At 36.8% G+C, this 15,311-nt stretch overlaps 1 protein-coding gene across 1 annotated transcript; it reads right to left on the bottom strand.

The window, feature by feature from the left end:
• Nucleotides 1-415: 415 nt before the first annotated feature.
• On the bottom strand, nt 416-1,839 carry LOC145126341 (uncharacterized). The gene is made up of 4 exons (XM_079061725.1): nt 1,679-1,839; nt 1,350-1,546; nt 933-1,285; nt 416-697 (listed from the first exon to the last, which is right to left on the bottom strand). The coding sequence occupies exons 1-4, from the start codon at nt 1,837-1,839 to the stop codon at nt 416-418; spliced, it is 993 nt and encodes a 330-aa protein (XP_078917851.1).
• Nucleotides 1,840-15,311: the final 13,472 nt, after the last annotated feature.

The following is a 15,311-nucleotide window of genomic DNA, read 5'->3' as shown; positions in this document are numbered from 1 at the left end:
GGTTTTCTGTTGCATCCCTTTTCCTTTTAGTTGCAGGTCTCCCAGATATAACTCTATGAACAGGAGGTAAAGGTGGTGTGTACACACTTGATGGCCAAAAATTACTTCTATTCATAGGTTCTATCCTGAACTTGTATGCCTTCATGTAAGTGATGGTACTAAACATTTTGTTCACACATGACTCTACATCCCTATTAAGATAACTAATGATTGCAACAAAATGGCCACAACCAATTTCATTAAGTTTTCCTAACCTGCATGAACAAGTTTTCCTTTCAAGATCTACCTCATAAGTATCTCTAATTCCTCTAACTTCAAACTGATTTAACCCACTAGGTAATACTTGGTAATATATTTGGAATTTCTTAACCTCATTCAATAACTCTCTAATTGTTGGACAAATTTGATTGCCCTATTATTGGCCATTGGCTTTCATGTTGAACACCGTCTCCATCATATACAACCTCAAATCCTCCAACATGGTGATAATTGGCTTCTTCCTAGCATCAACTATTACATTATTGAAGCTTTCTGACATTCCATTCTTCACAGCATCACAACATCCTCCTGGTTTGAAAAAGGCTCTTGACCATGTTTTGGGGTCTTTGTCCATCAGATACTTATGAGCACTTGGGTCTAGAACTTCAATTTCTTTCATGACAGCCTTAAAATCTACCTCATTTGTTGCCTTAGAATCCTTCCAGAACATGCTTTCATATTGGCCACCACTATACCTTTTTCTCAAGTTTTAGCTAATATGTTTAACACACCACATGTGCTCTACATATGGAAGGAGTTATTTGACAGCTTCATTCATACCCTATTATCAATGAGTAGATAAGGTAAATATCTAATTTACCTTGTTATCAATAAGTAGAAATTAAATGAGTATACAAGTAAAAAGGGAAAGGAAGTACAAAGAAGTAAATTACCTTGTGTTGATTAGATATTACACTGTATCCATATCCTAAATTAAGTCCTAAGTCATCAATCAGTAGATCCAAAAACCACTTCCAATTTTCCTTATTCTCCACACAAACTACTTCCCATTCAATGGGATAAATCGCATTGTTTGCATCCCTTCTAACAACACATAACAACTCCCCTTTACATATCCCTTTAAGGAAACAACCATCTAAACCTATTATGTTCCTACATCCCTCTTTCCACCCCTTCTTCAATTCGTCAAAGAAAATATAGAACTTACTAAAGTAGTTCTTCCCATATGGCATACAATTCACATCTAGCTTCATAGTACTACCTGGATTTGATCTTCTAATGTCTTCTGCATATTAACTGTAATGCAAATTTCTTAGCTCTCTTACATTGACCAACACTTAGATGATTACCAAACTTCTGTGACACTACTGTTCCAAGCTTTCTAACACTCATCTTTTTTTTAAATAAGAACTCTCTTATATAATGACTCCCTATCCAAGCATAAGTGATCATTGACCCTAACTTGTAGTTCCTTGCACATTTGTGATCTGGCTTTAAAGACTTGATTTGGAAGCTTGCTTCATCACTCATCCAAGATTCCCACAACCTAAATGTGCAACCAACAATCTTTTCCTATCAGTTTCTCAAAGCAAAGTTGGCACCCATTAGCAACAACATAGTTGCATAACATAGATTTAATTGAGTTAGATCTTTGAATCTCATACCAAGTATTGGTTACTGTTTTTTCCATGGTATTGACTCATTAAAAATGTAATGTTGTTGAGTTACATTTGCCTCCTCTTCACCCCCATCATCATCATCACCTATGTCGTTATCATTTCCCTCTTCCTCTTCACCACATAATCTAGTCAGAAACTCATTGCCCCTTGTTATGTTCATAGTTATTGTATCCTCATTAAAGTCCACCTCCGCATCTCTAAGGTTATCAATTTCATCTTCATTTCACCACCATCAATGCATGAATCATCACCATCTTCTTCTTCTATGTCAGAACCAAACCAATCCTCTATTCCTTGACCATCGTGGTCCACATAGAGGGAAATTATATTGTCGGTCCCATAAGCATCAAAAATGAAACCAATATAGTCTCATTCATTAACAATAGCAGTTATCCCAGATACTAAGGGCTTACCTGGCTCACATTAGTATAACTTCTTTATACTTTCTTGCATGGACCATTCGAGAAAGGTGATACACTCAGAGTATGTCATTCCAGAAAAATTGTGATCATTGAATGTGAATTTGATACCATGTTTATACAAGAAAGGATTTCGAAGAAAACACATTTGAAGTTGAGATCCACTATAGAATACAGTTCATTAGGGTTTGGTTATGAGGTTGACATTGTCGGTTGGTTGGCTGCTCACTGACTTCGATTAGAGAAAACAAGTTTGAACCCTAGTTTTTTTTCGTTCTTGGTCACCGAGAGTTGAGAAAGCCGAAGAACGAGTGTAGTGGTGTGTGATTTAATGTGATTATTTTCACTTCATTTTATTATGTGGACTTAATAAGGTGAATATCTAATTTAATGTAATCCCATAAAAGGAATACAACCGATAGTTCCATTTACCAGGTGCATTATGGTGTAATTAGCCGGTATTTCCTAACATTAAGGACCAATTGAGCACACAAATACTTTAGTGACTAAATGTGTAAATTCGCCAAACTTTGTTGTGCTACATTGCCAAAAACCTATTAAAATTGGCAACCAATAAAGTTTGAAAGGAAGAAACCATGGGAATCGAACCAACATTATGTATACTAAAAGCACATATGGAAACTCTATATATTAAAAGCTGTGTACATCAGTTTGAAAAAAGTTACCATGGGAATCGAACCTGGTTTATTGGTAAAGACAAACACATCCTAATTAGCCAACCAAGTCAATTATAGATGCATTCATATAAGTTTTAAGACATTCAAAATATATACAGTACCGAACAACATTAATTTGGGGGCCCCAAACGTTGGCAAGACCCGAGACCATCGCCCAACTTGCCCCCTATTGGTTCGGCCCTGGTCATATTGGTCATTTAGACTGTATTTACTCAGAACTAGGCAATGAAGATGTAGACTTTAACATATATTGATATTTGATTAAGCAAGCATAATAAATTAAACAACTTTAATTTTAGAATAATAATAGATTATAATAAAAGGGTATTGTTAGACATGATAACTGTTAAGGGTCAAGATCCTCAACCCTATCTAGGATCCCGAATCTTAAATAAATCTAAGGATACCAAAACATACACGAGGATCCTGATTATTATCTCCTAACAAGATTAACGACTATATTTCTTGTTTATTCTTCACTTGTGTAGAAACAGTCAACAAAAGACTCATCTATTCTGGAGTATCACTTTAAACTGACTTAGGAACCGAAAATACCAAGTCAAAGCAACATGTGAATACTTATTCAAGAGGATCCTGTGAATATCATACTTCTAGTTATTTAGATTAGACTATAGATTCACATGTATAATTCACACTACACACACCTAGAGCTACTCAAATAGTTGTACTCGTATTGATATATGTAATTTGCATTCGAATCAATAAAATCAAACAAGGCAGGTGATCCTTATCACCTCCCATGATTTTATGTTGGAGATCCTATCAAGGATTAAGGGCTTTCCTTGTAAACCACTTGTCTCATTTTGATCTTAATTCAATACTTATCATAGTCTCAATACCACAACCTCTCATACAATTTGGTTGATATCCATTCGATTGATTTTTTACCAAAAGAATTTGGAGCTCACTGTGTGATCGTGGTGTTCCTAATTCTTAATAATCACGTCTACACAACCAATCCTATCTTGTTCCTCTATTCCTCCTATTTCTTCAACAAAATATGCCACCACCTCCAAGCGAAATCCTTGGTCAAAGGAAAACTTCTAATGCATCAAAAAATAGCACCTCTCCGATCAGTAGACATGGGAATCCGGGATCCATGGGGTCCTAAGATCCTCTCGCTTCAATCTATAACAATGAACTCTTCTCCATGATGAAGATGTTAACACATCAGTTGACTCAACAACATGAAGACAACAGAGCACTGCTCAAGGAGGTGGAAAGGATAAATGAAGAGATCCGTAAACCCCTTGAAGTGACACCCTCGATCTTGCAACCCAAGATACTAAATTTTGACAACACATGATCCTTAGGGAAACGTTCGGAGACTACAGTTCCAAGATCCGTTGCTACTCCAACTGGGGGTGTAATCCAAAGCAATCGAACTACTGTGATCCAGGATCTAGACGAAGCTTTCACTACCCCTAATAACAGAAATGTTGGTAACTTCTTTGAAAGTAACATTGTTACTAACTCTGTAAATCTTGATGCAATAATAAGTCCAATCATGGCTAAAGAACTTCAGAAACTAAGATAGATGATCTCGAGCGTGCCAAGGGTGGTTTAACATATACCGAAAGTGTCCCCTAACAGTCATAGGTTCTCGAGATTTATCCCCTCGATAGCGGACACTAAAGTCCCAAAACGCTTCCAAACTCCCAATATGAGACCCTACTACGGAACCACAAATCCGGATGAGCACATAGTGAAGTATAGAGAAAGAATGGATCAAACTTGAAATGGATTGTCTATGCAGGGGTTTTGGTTCAACTCTCATAGGATGAAACTTGAAATGGATTCTTGGTGTTCCTCTGTACTCCATTACCTCTTTCGCTCATTTAGTTAATCTTTTCAATAATCAGTTTTCCTACAGTAGGATATACGAAAGCATCACTAGTGATCTTTATCGAGTAGTCCAGGATCCTAAGGAATCCCTTAGAGACTTTGTGAGCAGATTTGGCAGGGAGGCATTAAACATTCCAAACATTGACATGACTACTGCCGTGGAAGCTTTCTTGTAACACTCGTTTCATATACTAGTTAATCTCTAATTTTGAACTTTCATTTTGGGTGGCCACGACGTAGTGGAACTTCACCACAGCATGGTAATACTTTTTTATGACTGCAGGATTTGGATGACTCGTCATGGCCTGGCTATGGTGCCACGGTGTTGAAGCTGTCTTTGGAGAAAACCCTAATCCTTGGCTTTAGGCTTTATTTAAAGGACAATATGGCTAGGTTTTTGTGATCATTCAACCTCCACCACACTCCCAAGCTTAGAAACCCTAAACCTAGCCTCCTTTTCATATTGTGAGCTCATTTTGGTACTTTTTGTGATCTTTGAAGGAGAAGGAAGCCTCTTAGTATGGTGGTTCACCTTGCAAGCATCATCTTCATCTTCTAGCATATCTTCTATACCTTGGTGAGTGTCCAAGACTCAATCTTTACATTGCTAAGTTGCTATATCTCTAGATTTGTACCTTATTCTTCATGTTTTGGTGGATTGGAGTGGTAAGATCTCATAAATTTTGCAACTTTATGAACCTCCGAGCCATTTGGGGTGTTTGGGGTTTTGGATCTGAATTAGGAATGAGTTTTGGTTTCATGCATGAAATCTTGGTCATAAAACCCTTATTTTGGCCTAATATGAGCTCAAGACATGCATTAGACATGCATGTTTGTAAATCACAAATTTTTATGTTAGTTTTGGTGCTAGGAACTCTTTTGGAATGAATAGACAAGAAACATCCAAGATTTAGGGCTTAATGATTAAGCCCATGTTGTGTTTGGCCTTTATTGAACCTAGGGTTTGAGATATTGATCTCTTGGAGGGTATTAAGGAATAAAGTTGGAAACTTTATCCATCTAGACCATAGGAAGGACCAGATCTAAGCCTTGGAGCTCTTGGAAATCGAAGAAAACGGCTTAACCCATTAAGATGTTAGGAACCCAGTGCCCACGACATGGCCTTAGGTCGCCACGACATGGCGACTGGGAAATGCCTGTCTGTATCATCATATATAGGCCACAACATGGTTATGGATGGTCACAATGTGGCTGTTGACTAAAGTCAACGTTGACCGTTGACTTTTGGTTAAACTCCTAGTTTTGGAAGGAAAGTTAAGGGCTTACCTTGTGTAACTGTATAGGTGGTGTATAGCATCGTTATTTTCTGGTAGTGAGAGGAGTAGCAGCTGATTATCGTCTGAGAGGTGAGTCTCTTCACTATACTCGTGGGTCGAAGGCACCAATGCCGACCCACTGGATTATCTTTGTTGGATGATAGATTTCCTTGTGACACGTGTTGATATGCATGTATGTGCTTGTTGTCTTTGTGAATCTTGCTGATATGACTGTATGTTGATTGTATGTGGGGTGAAATAGACCCGTTCGGTTGAAAAATACCGATTGAGTTGAAATAGACTTGGGGATGAAATAGACCCAGAGGTGAACTAGACTCGTTACAGCTTCGAGTTGATATGTATGTATGGTGTGGGGTATTTTGGGGAACTCACTAAGCTTTGTGCTTATAGTTTTATGTGATTTCAGGTACTTACAGTTCCAATGGGAAGAACTCGACATGATTGTACCGCATCCACCAATGTTCCGCATGATTTAAATTGTTTTGTACTCTGATGAACATATGACATGTTTTTATACTCTGCTGAGATTTTCTAAATGAATGAATGGCTGTTTTGATTGATTAAAAAAACCACTTATAATTTTTTAGACGTAACATTTCAAAATGGGTCTCAAGAAGGATTCCTCATCTATGAAGATATTGTAATGACCCCATGCAAGAGAATGGATGAAGTCAGAAGTAGAACAGTAAGGTTCATCAAACTAGAAGAAGACAAAGAAATTCAGAAGAGAACCAACACTCCAAAATCTTATGACAAACCTAATAGGAAGGCCGATTCCTCGGCTCAAAGATCCTATAAATCAAAACCATACTCCAAACCTGATCATCATAGGCTTAATTCCCTTGACGGTGAAGGGTAGGAAGATGAATTACCCAAGATCACTGATTATTGCTTTTCTATGGACGTTTCAGATCTGATCTTCTCCATGAGGATCTTGGCGACAAAGCAAGGTGGCCAAGGAAATGATAGAAATCAAGTGGATGGAAGGACAAATCTAAGTGGTGTGCATATCATGAAGATTTTGTCCCTAGCATTGAGGACTGTATGGATCTCAGGAAAGAAATTAGCTATCTATTAAGCAAAGGATATCTTACAGAAATCCTAGGAAGAAGAAAATAAAGATCCAAAGAAAAAGAGCAAGATCCTACGAAGATCATGGAAAAACCAGGATCTCCTCATTCAGACGCCAAGGTAATCAATGTTATTTTCGAAGGATCTGAAATTTATGGAACTTCTTACTCTGTAGCTAAAAGACACACTAAATTATCCAAGACAGAAAGGGAAGAAAGACCCCAAAAGAACACATAAATAACAAACGACAAAGAAATCACCTTCAATGAACATGACATGGAAAACATTTAGGATCTTCATCATGACGGATTGGTGATAAATCTTTACATCGCCAACGACTTTGTTAGAAGGATCGTGGTAGACGGAGGATCCTCAGTAAACATCATAATTTTAGATGCTCTGACCAGGATGAACATACAAGAATCCGAGATAATCAAAAGATCCTCACTATTAATAGGATTCAGCAGTGAAACGAAGCATATAGTTGGAGAAATCAAGCTACCCATCTACATCGAAGGGGTAAATTCTTTGCAAAGCTTTTGTGTTATTGATGCTTTGTCTTCCTACAATGTTATATTAGGTAGGCCCTGGATCTACGACATGAAAGTGGTTTCATCAATGTACCATCAATGTGTTAAGATGCCTACCCCACGGGGAGCAATGAAGATCATCGGGGATCAACAAGAATCTAAAGAGTTTTATAAGACCTCGATGAAGTATTCCGCAATTACGCGACAAGCATAAAAAATAAAGAAAAGGGCACGGGATGTTCTAGAAGAAAATAGACAAAACATAAAAGAAGTGCCCTTGAATATTGAGGATCCTGATGCCAAAGTACTTATAGGATCCTCAATACCCGAAGGAATCAAGCAATACCTAGTAAAGTTCCTAAAAGAATGAAGAAAGACCTTTTCATGGAAACACAAAGATATGACAACTATAAATAAAGAAATTATAACTCACAAACTTAATATAGATCCTTCTTTCAGACCTATATATTAAAAGAGAAGGAAATTCGCACCCGAGAGGAACCAAATCATCCAAGAAGAAGTTAAAAAACTTCTTACGACAGGAATGATTAAGGACGTCAAATTCCTAATGTGGCTAGCCAATGTGGTGGTAGTACAAAAGAAGAACGGTAAATGGTGAGTATGTGTGGATTACACGAATCTTAACAAGGTCGCCCCTAAGAATCCTTTCCCTTTGCCACACATAGACTCTATGGTAGATGCCACGACAGGCCACAAATTACTAACATTCTTGGATGCCTTAGTTGGGTTCCAACAAATACAAATGGAACCATCTGATCAAGAGAATACTGCCTTCATAACCCCCACATGTATATATTGTTATATTGCTATGCCCTTTGGTTTAAAACATGTAGGTGCAACATACTAAAGACTGGTAAATCGAATGTTCAAGTACAAACTGGGGGACAGCATGAAAGTCTACATTGATGACATGGTGGTCAAGTACAAAAGAGTTAAAGATCACCTTTGTTGGATTAGGTGTCTAAGCCCATAGCTATAATTGGTATATACTTGAATTGATAGTAGCACAGTCCTTTTGCGTTGCCCTCAAAACTAGCAACTAGACATGAAGATTTTGGAGAATAAGGTTGATTTACTATTTGATAATAAATTGAAATAAATAATTTGTTAATATATTATGAGAATAATATATTAATTAGAAATAGTAATATTTAATCAGAAATTAATTGGAATTAATTTCGTGGTTAAAGGAATTAATTAAAAGTGTAGGGACTGAATTGTAATTGTTCAATAGTTGAGCAAGAGGCAATCTAGAATCCTCCATAGCCTATGGATGGTTTTTCCATTAGGTTTGGATGATTTCTTCATGCCTAAGGGATTCTAGAATTATCCTTGGAGGATAAACAGGAAAGCGGATAACTACCCGATTTAAGATAATCTTGGATTAGGGCTTATCTAGGGTTTACTAACTGCACTATAAATAGGTATATACCCTATGGATTTCGGTGATTCTCTACTTTGGAAGGCCTAGCCAAAATTTTGAAGCCTTCTCCTCCTTCTCAATCATCTTCAATTGCTAGTGGTGGGTGTGAACCATTAGAGGCGTGACATTTGTGACGTTTGCTCTCAAGGCTTCAACAACACACATATTTGGATTGCTATTACCATATAGTGATCAAGGTATGATTATTCTAACCCTATTTGTGAATTTCGAAATATATAGTAGCATGCTAGGGTTTTATATTTTGTTGTTCAAGTTATATGTTCAATTACAGAAAACGTAGATCAAATTATTTAGGGTTGCATGCACACATAGGATTGTTTGTTATGCTCAAAACCCATCAACCTTAGGGATATTGAAGAAGCCTTCGGCATCTTATACGAATAAAACATGAAGCTAAACCCATTCAAATGTCACTTTGGAATGAGTTCCTCAGCTATATGTTCACTAAGAGGGGATTCGAAGCCATAACAAATCTAAGATCCCCAACTTCAACCAAGGATATTCAAAGGTTGATAGGAAGAGTGGAAACTCTAAATAGGTTCATCTCAAGATCCTCGTAGAGGTGAAAACCTTTATGTAATATCTTGAAGAAGAATAAGATATTTGAATGGTCCAAAGAACATGAAGATGTCTTCCAGGAACTTAAAGATACTTAAGTTCGACACTCTTGTTAGTAAAACCATTAGACAGGGAACCACTCCTCCTCTATCTTTCAGTTCCAAGTAGGCGACTTAGTTTTAAGATAAGTATTTCAAAACACCAATGGTGGTTGTCGAGGCCAACAAAATAAATAACCCTAAATCTTTTACACTAAAATAGTGTATAGTGGTAAAGGGGTCGAATCCACGGAGATTGGTTCACTTCGTTACTTTTATGAAAATCTTGTTGTACAAACACTTGTAAAACTAAAATAAAATAAATATGGGGGATTTTGATATTTTGAGATGTTTAAAAGAAAACTAAAATTACATTAAGATTTAAAAACACATTTCAACAAAAGCAAAGTTTGATGTAAAATCAATAAGATAAAGATGGTTGACTTTGGACTTTCATTACTTGAACATTTGGTTAAATAATCATGAGAATACCAAGGTGCAATACTCGTGTTTATAATCTAACTTGGCTATCGCAATTTATAAGCATAACTTGCCTCAACTCTTCTTTTGTATTAAAATGACTAGAGAAGCTCATGGAAAATTTCCTAAATCAAAGTCACAAAACTAATGAAGCATGTAATTTTGTGAAAATCAATTAACATTAGGTTTTAAGAGTCACCAAATCCAAAGAGTAATCTATTGCTTTCATTACCACTATGGAGAAAATATTTTCTTAGTCTAAATGAAATGAAAACAAACATTTAAACTAATTGTTGCTTGTTAGATTGAAGACCCATTACTTAGCCAAGAATTTAACCAACAAAAATAACATTCACATATCAATATACATGATTAGAGATATATAAACATGAAGGAAGTTTTCATATAAAATATAATAATAGATATTCAACACAAGTTCATGGAGTTCTTCAAAATAACCAAAACATTCAAGCAATTACATCCAAGTCAACCAAAAGAAGTTTAGCCTAGCATGGCTAAACTCAAGAAACTAAAATAAAAATAGATAGTACCAAACATGTAGCAAGATTTAAGAGTGAAAAGATGATGTTCTTCATAATGTTCTTGGTGTTCTTCCAGCTCCAAACTCCAGAGAAAAGTCAAAAAAATTAGATCTAAAGTTATCCCAAAAGTGAACCACCAATCATCGCAAAATAGAGGCAAAAGCACAAAACCCGGTTTCTTCACTGCATGCTGCACGCGGACGGCTAGCGAGTACACGCGGACCATTTGTAGGACACGCAGACAAGTTCTGGAGCACACGTGAACCGTGTGAATTCTGTTGAGTGGGTCATTTGGCCCATTTGATTGGCACACCAGCCCAATCTTCTCATTAATGTTTCAGCCCATATGCACAAACTCTTGAGAGCCCAATTATGCCTTCCAATGCCTTCAAAGATGCTCCAATGCTCCTTTAATCTTCCATAGCTCGAGCCCTCGTCGCCTCGTCATCATTCTCGCCCAAAAATTAAGTCCAACTCGATTTCTTGTTTATGTTGACACCAAGCTCAATCGCACCATTTCAAGTCCACAAGCAAACCGCAAGCCTCCAAAAGTCCCGCACTCTTTCCATACCTCCAATGACGAATAGTCTTCGGTAAATCCTGCAAATAAGCTCAAAAACTGGAAAGCACCCGATAAAGGAGAAAAATAACAAAAAGAGAAAATATGCATGAAGATTAACTAAAATGAGATGGTTTTAACTAAGAATAAACTATGAAAAGAAGTAATAAAATGAAACTATCAACCAAGGATCCTAAAGATGGTAGGCTAACACCTAAATGGGAATGCCCCTTATCTCATCGATTCAGAAGCAGGAAAAGGGACATATTGACTGGCTACTCTAGAAGGAAACCTCTTGCCAAGATCATGTAATGTTGTACAACTTAAGGCATATTTCGTATAAGTCAAAGACACAATATTCATTTTGACAAGGATAAGGTACGCATCTATTCCTTACTTTCACTTTCCCATTTCGATTATTTTTCATCTCAAAGGTCATTACTGACTTAAGCATCGGAGGGGCGTTAGCCAAGCTAATTTCCACCCCATGCTAACATTTACGACGTTCATAAACTCAAGGATCCTAGAAACTACCGATATAAATTGATTATCTTTCCTCCAATTAAGGGTACTTAATCCCCTCTAAGTTTTAAAGAGTTAATAACCTCTTTCATCCGTGTATATGTTTCCACACCTCGCTTGGATGCACGATATCTAACTATGGAACGTGAATAAGGGGATCATTTCACGATTTAGTGACTTGGCAACCCTCTTATTTATGAACATATGTTAAGATCCTAAAGCTTAATCTACGGTTTATAACACTGTCATGTTGTCTTATGGAATGGGATCTTCCCCAGACTAATTCTAAGTTGGGATCTTCCCCAGAACAATTATAAGTTGGGATCTTCCCCATACAAATTCTAAGTTGGGATCTTCCCCAGAACAATTCTTAGTTGGTATCTTCCCCAGTTAATTCTAAGTGGGGATCCTCCCCAATTAATTCTAAGTTGGGATATTCCCCAGAAAGCGCTAAATTGGGAGCTTACCCAATATACCCTAATCTGGGATCTATCCCACTGGACTCTTAAGATGAAGTTTTTCTAAAAAATCAAAAGGATTCTCCTTAGTTGGAACCTCAAGATTGAAAAGATACTTCTCAAAGAGTCCTAAACAGAGGTCCAAAGAGACAGCTAAAAATCTAATTAAACTCTAAGGAAGTAAATGAAAAATCTCTCACCGGGTTCTATTTGTCCTTATCTCTCTTAAACCTTAGGATCCTGACTATTTCAAGATCCTGATCAAATAACTATTTATCTCAGATCTTTAGGATCCCAGAGAGTTTTAGTAAATCCTAAACTCCTTAGAATCCTAATCATCAAAAAAAAATTAGAAAAACCTGTTTTGACCCTATTTCTACAACCAAGTCAACCATGCAAAATATATAATAAAACCAAAAGCATTAAATTTAAAAGGGCTGTCCTCCAACCCCCCAAAAAAAATGTCTTACAAACCCAAAATATTAAATTGTTTTTTGAAATTTATAATACCTAAGTCTAGGTTTGATCACCCCCAGCCGAGGTCCCATCCTCCTCCTTCTTCTCCTCTTCCTCTGTATTCTTATTCTTTGCAGGATCCTGACTGACATTAACAGGCTTTCTAGTTAACTTGGCTAGGGCTTCATGCCAACCAGCCACATTACAGGATCCTGTATTTGTCACAACCCAAAAATTTCTATCTTGTAAGGTCAAACACATCAACTTAAGGTCAAACTTATAGGTTTCTAGACCGAGTATACGTAAGGGTTGCGTGTTTGGAAGTGAACCACGTAAGAACCGAGAGCCTAGATCAACATTCGAGCCATAAAACCTCATCAAGTGAGGTTCACAGCCGCAAACTATGTTCACGGCCGTTAAGCCTTCTTAGGCCGTGAACTCTCTCTTGGCTGTGATATCCTCCCTATAAGTAGGTGTTTGCTTCATTTTTCATTCATTTCTACTCCTTCCAGTCGTGAACTTAAGTTCTCTCTCAAGTATCCTCAAGAAACACTCTTTTCTTCCCTTAAACCTCCCCTTTCTTTTGTATCTTCTTGGAATACAACAAAGGGCCTTCAAGCACTTGCTAATCACCAAGATCTTCAAGTGTTCTTCGTATCTTTGGGCCGTGAACAACACATAGGGTCGTGAACCCTTCTTCAGGGCCGTGAACCCTTCAACTTGGGCCATGAACACTCATGTGTTATTGGGCCGTGAACACCCCATAGGGGCATGAACACCATTTCAGCCTTCCAACTTGCTTCTAACACTCCTTTGGTGAGTTATTCTTGCATCGTGGTTACCATTTTTACTAAAGGAAATATATGATTTTCTTAAGGAATGTTTTCATCAAATATAAAAGAACTATTACAGTTAACTCCGTAAGCACCTAGTAAATACGCCAATGTTATATACAATGAGGATCTAACAAACAATGGGATGTGTGACTTCCGCCTCATTTCCTGTTCCTTGTTTGGTTGTGGGCTTAGGGCAGATTCACACAATCAATTGTCTGTTTGATCTGGATTTTATATAACTTGTATTCATTAAGTACTCATATAAGGAATTGTAGAGTCATTTTTACTTATCATTCATCATATCAGAAAATATAGGATTCTATGGAGGAACAGGCGAACTTTTATAAAGAACTTAGAGTATACTTCTTATAACTAAAATACTTATGAACTCACCAGCATAAATGTCACACCCCAGAACCGGGACGACGGAAACGTCCTGGGGTGGAGGACGTCATGCTTAGTATCACAACTTTTGTATCATAGCAAGCATAGTAAACACAACCAGACATTGAATACATATAGGAAAAAAGGTTTACATTGTTTAATACATATTTTTGTTCATATCAAAAGTAAAATAGAAAGACGCGACTCTAACGCTTTGACTTCTCCAAACTCCTGAAGATTTATGTCTACTAATTCCCTGAGAATACAAGCAGTTTGAAAGTCAGCATAAAGCTGGTGAGTTCATAAGCAGTAGTTTGAAATGAAAACTTGTTAATGAGCTTGTAGAAGTGTTGTATAGTTTCCAGAAAATCCGATATTTTCTTTAAAGAGAATGTAGTATTATAAGTCTTGTAATAAACCATGAATATTTGTATGTTTCCAAGAAAATCTGATATTTTCTTATGAAAAGCGTGTTTGAAAACCCGTTCCTTCCACAACTTCCAGATTCATACAAGTTATGTACAAACCATGGTGTCGTGGAATGAATGTGAATATCCGTGAGTTACATGTTAACAATTTGTTTTGAAAAGCTGAGTTATCCCGGGAAAATCCGATATCTTCCCAAAAAGTTGATGATTGGTTATCCGTTCTGAACTGAGGTGTACAAGTATCTACCATACTTATGTTGTAGTTTTCTTTTAAAAAAAACTTGATTACTCCCAGTGGGGTATATTAGTCTTATTACATAGATAAAACTAACTAAAAGAAAACGTGATGAACTAAATCCCGAAGGTATTATTAATACTCTCCAGTAATTAAATCGGTTATTACATTTAGATTAGTTCACTTGATTCATTATTACCAAGTAAATTCGTGTTATCTACGTTGCGAGTTTCATGACCGTAACAGACTGGATACAACACGTATCGGGGCCGGTATCCTTAATGACTTTGTCACTCGTAGACCTGCCGGTCCTACTGTAGCTAGCAGTAAGGTGCGGGATTGTCAGTCCCATATAGATCTATACACAACAGTCACGCTCTCCCTACAAGAGACTCTGGTCATGAGTGCTATTCCTCCACTCTGTTTATCTGTGGTGAGTGTTACCGACGACTTGTCTCTAACTAGGCTAACAAATTTACAAGTAATAATATTGAAAACCCTTTTTGTGAATATCATGAATTCTTTACGAAATGTTACATTTTCTTTACGATTCATAAGTTTATTTCCTTAGTTCTGAAAACTGTTTCTGTAACTTGATTTTATAACTGTTTGGTAAAACTGTTTTCCGTGTTCAAAGTATACTGAAAATATATTTATCTTAAACAAAATAATATATTTTGAGGATAAGATTCCTTATGCTTTTGCTTGTATTCCCCTCCTGAAAACATGAAAAATTCGGAAAAGCATAGGGGTATGAACTCACCTTGGGTGATTTGAATGAAAGATCGA

This window comes from Lactuca virosa, chromosome 7 (assembly GCF_052849685.1).
Source record: "Lactuca virosa cultivar CGN04683 chromosome 7, Lactuca_virosa_CGN04683_v6, whole genome shotgun sequence".
NCBI lineage: Eukaryota > Viridiplantae > Streptophyta > Magnoliopsida > Asterales > Asteraceae > Lactuca > Lactuca virosa.
The sequence above is the reverse complement of the archived record's forward strand: the minus strand, read 5'-3'. Positions and strand labels throughout refer to the sequence as shown.